Source organism: Cryptomeria japonica, chromosome 1, assembly GCF_030272615.1.
Source record: "Cryptomeria japonica chromosome 1, Sugi_1.0, whole genome shotgun sequence".
Lineage (NCBI taxonomy): Eukaryota > Viridiplantae > Streptophyta > Pinopsida > Cupressales > Cupressaceae > Cryptomeria > Cryptomeria japonica.
Genome location: NC_081405.1, coordinates 351,867,056 through 351,874,407, shown reverse-complemented (window position 1 = coordinate 351,874,407; position 7,352 = coordinate 351,867,056). Strand labels below are relative to the sequence as shown.

Sequence of the window (7,352 nt, the reverse complement as noted above, 5' to 3'; positions counted from 1 at the left end):
AAAAAGTTCGGGCATAAATTTTCAAGAATAGTAAATCTCAATTTCTAAGAACTAAAAAAGTTTGTGCATAAATTTTCAAGAATAGTAAATTTTATTGTTAAGTTTCATTTGAATTTTTATTTTTTATTTTTTTTAAAAATGATCAAAACACAAAACTGTTTTTAAATAAATAAACTAACTTCTAAACTGCTGTAAGCAACCCCTGCTACACTCAGTTAGTTGTACTTTCCAATTCCACACAATGTGCAAGTTTTCACTAGCCAAAAGAGAGTTAAGATAAATTGTGCACAAGCTCCTAAGTAAGCATAGGAAACTTAATAGCTAAGTTCTGTTTGACATTGAGAATTTTTTAAGAGAAAAAGTTTGGGCATAAGTTTCCCATAGGAATAGAGAACTTTATTGTTAAGTCTCATTTGAAAATGAATTTTTCTTGAAAAAAATGTGCATATCCTATTTAATTTAAACTAAATTAAATATATGCTATTTTTTTTCAAAAAAATCAATAATAATTTTATGAATTATGAAAATTTTATGTAGAATAGTTACTTGATAGTTCAAACTCATTTAATTATCAACTTTATAGTTTTGATAACATCCACAAATGTATTGTATAACACATAGTCAACATCTTAGTTCAAATAGGTTTTAACAGCCTTTGAAACCCAAGTTAATAATCACAATCAAAGGTGTATATCTCATTATGCCCTTGTGCTGTTATCCTGTTCTACAATGCCTCATCCAAAGTTTTTCAATAATAATCTTATGGACCATGAAAAATACTCCATGTACATCGAATTTTTTCTTTTCTTTTTGGATAATTACTTTGACTTTGATAGTTCAAACTCATTTTATTATTAGACATTATAGGTTTGATAACATTGTGTATAAATGCAAAAACCACAAATGAAGAGTATATATCACATGGCCAATATCTTATTTTGAAAAAGTTTTTACATCCTTTGAGAACCAAAAACTTATCCTGTCCTTAAATGTCTCATCAAAATTTCATATATACATTGTTTCAAACAAATCCTGACCATAGTATTTCATGTATCATACAATTTTATAGCATATCATGTTCCACAATTTCCCTTTCCGAATTCAATGTCAGCTAGCATTACGGAAGAAATCGAGAAAGATAAAAAGGATTACAAAATTCAAGTCAATATTTGATCATTGCACTAAACTAATATTCATTGACAAAGTGATTTTTATTAAGATAGAAACTTGCCAGTCCTACTTACTAGCAGGACTTTAGTGACAATCGTTTCAGACAATGGTAAAAAAAAAAATGACAGATTTACAAAATACGAAGAAGAAAGACAGTAGCCACTCTACTTCTAAAGTTCTAACAATAAACTAGGGAATCTCCTCAGAATTAAGTGTTGTTGAAACTTCCTCAGAAATTTCACATAACAATTTCTGGCTTAAGGATGTTAGATTTGATTTCTTTGTGAGGAAGCACTACACCTCCATTGCTATACACTTCATCAGAAATATGCACATCTTCCCCTAACACAGTCATGTTTTCCACTCTAGCCCATTTACCAACTGTTGAATGCCACCCAATGATGCTTTGTGAGACACATGCATGTTTTTTTATTCTAACCGCCCTCATAATTGTGCAATGAGACAACCTTACTCCTGCCTCAATCACACAACCTGGTCCAATTGCAACGTCTGGCCCAATCAAACATCCTTCACCAACCTGAGCACTCTCATCTATAATGACATTTCCAATAATGTGAACACCATGTGACAATTTCTCAGAAAAGTTTCTTCTAAGAGATTCCAAGTAAAGTGTCAGACCTGCAACATAATCCTTGGGCTGCCCTATATCCATCCAGAAACCAGGCAAAACCATGGCATAAAGCTGCTTATCACTTGCAATACTAGGGAAAACTTCTTTTTCGATTGAAGTTGGTTTCAGCTCAATCCTATCCAGTACACTGGGATTTAGAAGGTAAATTCCAGCATTAATTTTATTTCCAACGAAGATCTTGGGCTTCTCCATAAATCTCTCTACTTGACCAGTTTCTTCATCTAGCAAAACAACACCATACTTTGAAGGCTCATCAACCTAGGGAAAAGAAAAAAAACATTATCCACCATGTCAGACATATAATGCAAAAATCTCTTAATCAAATAACCCCTTTTCATCACTACGTCAGATAGAGATCACAACCAAGAACTAATATCCATAATTGTGCCAGAAACATAACAAAACCTCCTACGCAGTGTTTGACAAGATCGTCCAAAATTACTTTAAAAAAAGCATGCAGAATACATGCCAGACAAGTTCATGAGGTTCACTTGCATCTTATAAACAAAGTATGAAAGTTAATTATCAATACTTCCTAAGATCTTTGATAGGATAATCCAAGTTTTGTATGAAATACCTTGGTGACCATAATTGTGGCCTCCCCACCATGGTTCCTGTGAAATTCAACCATCTGCTTCAGTGGAAATTCACAGATGACATCACTGTTTAGTACAAAGAAGGGTTCACCAGACTCGTCTATCAACTTGTCTCTGGCAAGGGCCAGAGGCCCAGCAGTGCCCATTGGTTCAAACTCCTGAGAGCATGATATCTTAATGCAAAGCTTGGCTTCAAACTCCTTCAAAAAATTCAGCATTATCTGCATTGTGATTGTAAAAAAACCATTGTCAGATGTTTTCTCTCTTATAAACAAACAAGATTTGAACATTTATATAGCAAAAACTAGAACCACATATCTTTTGAGAGAGAACACAGAACCCAACATTAAAATCTTTATTTGGTAAAAATATTAATAAAACTAAAAATACAGGATATAACTTTTTGTAATCTTCATCTTGCAAAATATATTTAGAACCATAAAATGTGCCTCACAAGCTGCGGGCTACTGACAAAGTGGAGCCACCCCATTGGTATGCTTTCCTAATAAAAAAGCTATATAATTGCAAGCAACAAACAAAGTAAACAACTGGGCAAAGCTGATTTCTAAATCAAATGTTGATCTAAGCTTGAGGGTCCATTCCCATGCATAATAAATGGCAGGTCAGTTAAAGTTTACGAGGGAAAAAATTATAAAAAATCATCTTGCCAAATCTAAACAAAATAAACAACTAAAAAAAACACATTATTAAAAATATTCATGTGATGTCCATGGGGGTTGTGCAATCCAGTTCAATTCCTCCTAACACAACAAGGCAACCTATAATTCAATGGAGTAATCTGAGATCAACCTATATTTGCAAATCATTAAAAAGGCATCCAAGCTAACACAAGCTAACGAAATAATAAAACATAAAATATCATACAAATGGAAAAAATTTAAATCAGAGTCATTTAAAAAATAAATCAACAAGATTTTAAACAGTCCTTTTTAAAACAATAACCTTGCTTATGCTTCAAAAGAAATTCATAGCACTAAGGTTAAAAAATGAGTCACGCCAAAACAATGGGAGGTTGAGGTTACCTTTACTACTTGAGTGATCTCTAGAGAAGGCTGGCTCTTATATAATCTATCTTAATGTTAGCCAACAATAACATTCACAAAGAAAAGAGATAGGAGTTAAGGGTTTAAAGTGATGAATAGCAATGCACCAAATTAGAGAACGGGAAACTTTGCAAATTCAGAACACAACCACAGATAATGTAGAGCCATAAATTCATTTCATTTTGTGAAGGATGGGATATAGATCTAGCAATCCAATGTAAACATCGGATGCCCAAAGATTACACTCAATCACAACAAGATGCTCACAAATAGATAAGAACCTCTTGTAGCAAGGGACAAGGACGTGTGGGGACTCCAATACTAATATAAAATGTTTTCAAGATTTGTTCAACAATAGCAAGAGAACGAGGACCAAAATCTACAAAGAAATGTCAAGAATGTTATCAATCTTCTTCATACAGCCCCACAAAATGAGTAAGATCCTCATATTTGTAGTTCATCCTAAAAAGGAGGGACAATCCATAGTCATTGATTTAGCAAGAGATCCAATGGATGAGATTTTAAGAGCAAGCTACCCAACATTATTGCACGTGCTAGGTTTTGGATACATTAAGTGTAAATGTTTGTTCAATTTACAATTCAATATGCAAGATGTATTCTAGTTTTATTCTTTATATATCTATGTATTTTATCTCTATTATAATTCTGACTATCTTCTTTGTTTGGCAGGTAAGAGGAGTATTTATTGATTTCGATATCCTCTTTCACAAATACCAAATGATATATATATATATATATATGAGAGGGGAGGATCAAGTAGTGCCTTGACCGGTCATGTCTTATGGACATGACCGATCAAGACACTACTTGATCGCACCCTTTGGTATATATTATCAACCGGTGTTTAACATATTTGTCAGCCCGATATTAATCGGAGTTCACGTAACATATTAACATATTTACCAGCCCGATATATTAATTGGGGTTCACGTAACATATTAACGTATTTACCGATATGCCAATCGGTATTAGTGTTGGTGATTGGCGTGGCAAATTAACCGAAGTGAATCGGTGTCTATGTTAACCGACACTGATCACTAACTAAAGGTTGTATTCATTAAACGGTGCTTACTATGCCACCCGATAGCAAGTTGATAATGATTTGCTGGGAACACATCCGATATAGATCGGGATAGATGGTTAACTTGATAACTATTGTTGATCACCAATGTGCCATGATATGATTATCGATATTGATATAGATGAGGAATAATCATCAAATAAAATAGCTTGAAGTTTTCTTAATGGTTTGATCGATAGGATAAATGATTGAATTAGAGACTTCATTTATCTCTCATTCAATCATTTGTCTTACCGTAGCTACCATGCATTAACACTCCCTCTTAGCTAGGTAAGATAAATGAGAGCAGTGTATCAAGCATCGCAATTTTAAATGATAGTTAGCATTCTTTACACAATCTAACTTTCTTGGAAATCATATCATCTAATCACATGATATGAAGTATCACCTAAACACATGATACAAAAGTCCATCACCTCAATCTTGTGATGACAGGATATCACCTTAGCACGTGATATCAGTATTGCCTAAGCACACAATACTTAAGGATAATCATATGAGAAAATATTCCATTCTCATCTTTATCCAAGTTGAGGTAGGTGCACTAACATTTCATATAAATGTTTTACCACAACACAATCATGGCTTATCCATGATACACCAGAGATCCAACATGATAATTGGTTTGGACATTATAAGATCGTCACCTTATAATGTCTCCATACAAGTGTTCATTATCTTGAGAGATCGTCACCTCTTAGATATGAACTCAGGGGATAAAAATCCAAAATGTCCTATCATGACAAAGAAGTTTACACATTAAACATCTTATTGATATGTAAATACAGATTACAAAGCAAATTACCTTTCTTTCATACCTAAACCTTTTCTGAAGTGATCAACCTTCACCCTGGAAAGAGGTTTGGTCAGAATATTTGCCGTTTGATCTCCTGTACAAACATATTCTAATTGAATTACATTTCTGTCTACCATATCTCGCACATAGTGGTATGGGATCTCAATATGCTTGGATCTGTCATGGAATATTGGGTTAACTGAAAGTTTTATGCAGCTCTGATTGTCACAGTGTATAATAGTGGGTTTCATAGGTTCTCCAAACAACCCCACAAGCAACTTTCTAAGCCATACTGCCTCTCGAGCAGCCATAGAAACTGAAATGTATTCTGCCTCGGTGGAGCTTTGTGCTACAGAGGACTGCTTCCTGCTGATCCAAGATATCATGGTTGAACCCAGACTGAAGCAACACCCTGAGGTGCTTTTTCTGTCAGTTACACTTCCAACCCAATCTGAATCTATAAATCCATGTAGGTTTATGTCAACTTTCTCATATTTGAGACCAAGGTTTAGAGTACCTTGTAGGTATCTCATGATGTGCTTTACTGCAACCAGGTGTATCTCCTTAGGTTCACACATGAACTGACTTAAGGCATTAACTGCATAACAGATATCTGGCCTTGTATTCACCAGGTACATCAGGAACCCAATCATCTGTCTGTATTGAGTAGAGTCAGTGGGTTGTGACTTTGCTGCTACTTCTTTAAGTTTATGTAAATTGGTTTCCATAGGAGAGGTCATGGGCCTACAGTTTAGCATTCCGAATCTCTTCAATATATCCAAGGTATACTTTCCTTGGTTTAGTATAATGTTGTCTGAATTCTGCCATACTTCCAATCCTAGGAAGTAATGAAGGAGTCCTAAGTCCTTCATATCAAATTCTTTGGATAGATCTTTCTTGCATTGATCTATAAAATGATCATTTCCTGCGATTAATAAGTCATCAACATATAAAATCAACATTAGCATATCACCTTTATTTCTTTTGTAGTAGAGATTAGGATCTGCATCATTGTTAGAGAAGCCTAGTCCTGAGAGATAGGTGTCAATTCTTTCATACCAGGCCCTGGGAGCTTGTTTAAGCCCATAGAGAGCTTTCTTGAGTCTGCACACATGAGACTCTGCATCATAAATTTCAAACCCTTCAGGTTGCTCTAGATAGACTTCTTCTGAGATCTCACCATTTAGAAATGTTGTCTTAACATCCATCTGGTGTACCTTCCACCCCTTAGCTGCTGCAATGGCTAATACAGCTCTTACTGATGTATATCTAGCAATAGGTGCAAAAGTTTCTTCATAATCTATTCCTTCTCTTTGAGAGAACCCTCTAGCTACAAATCTAGCCTTGTGTTTTTCAATACTACCGTTTGCAACATGTTTGATCTTAAAAAGCCATTTAGATGAAACAACAAATTTCTTAGTTGGCCTAGGAACAATCTCCCTAACATAATTTTTCATAATGGACTGATACTCTTCAGACATGGCATCCTTCCATACTTGGTGTTCAAGAGCCTCTGATACATTGTTTGGTTTGGCTTTAGAGAGATCATTCATAAGGGCAACATAGCTAGTGAATTTGTTAGGCCTTTTGCTTTCCCTAAAGGTTCCTGGAGGAGCAACAAACTTCTGAGCTTCTGCTACAGTTTTGGTGGCCCATAGTGGTCTTTTCTTGAGGTTTTCTCTAGGTGGATTGAGTTTCACTTATAATTTCCTCAGGATTCTCCCTCTGAAGCTCAGAAGTAGGATCTCTATCTATGTTAGGGGTGGGGGTATAGACTTCAGGGTCTAGAGAGCTTTGGGCTCTTTTGAAGGCTAAGTCTTCTTCAAAGATCACATCCCTGCTTAGTTCAATATTCTTTTGGCCAAGTATATAGATCCTGTAAGCCTTGTAGATTTCACTATATCCTACAAAGATTCCTCTTTTCCCAGAAGGCTCTAGTTTTAATCTTTTCTCCTTAGGTACATGAATATAG

General features: G+C 34.9%; 1 protein-coding gene across 2 annotated transcripts in view; it reads right to left on the bottom strand.

The window, feature by feature from the left end:
• Positions 1 to 1,196: 1,196 nt before the first annotated feature.
• LOC131069142 (mannose-1-phosphate guanylyltransferase 1) overlaps positions 1,197 to 7,352 on the bottom strand; it is a 46,168-nt gene continuing 40,012 nt past the window's right edge. For both annotated transcript variants that reach the window (XM_058004481.2, XM_058004482.2), the window contains 2 exons: positions 2,400 to 2,639; positions 1,197 to 2,080 (listed from right to left, as the gene is read on the bottom strand). In XM_058004481.2, coding sequence (XP_057860464.2) covers positions 1,409 to 2,080; positions 2,400 to 2,639 — 912 coding nt within the window. In that variant the 3' untranslated portion in view covers positions 1,197 to 1,408. The remainder of the gene's footprint in view (positions 2,081 to 2,399; positions 2,640 to 7,352) is intronic.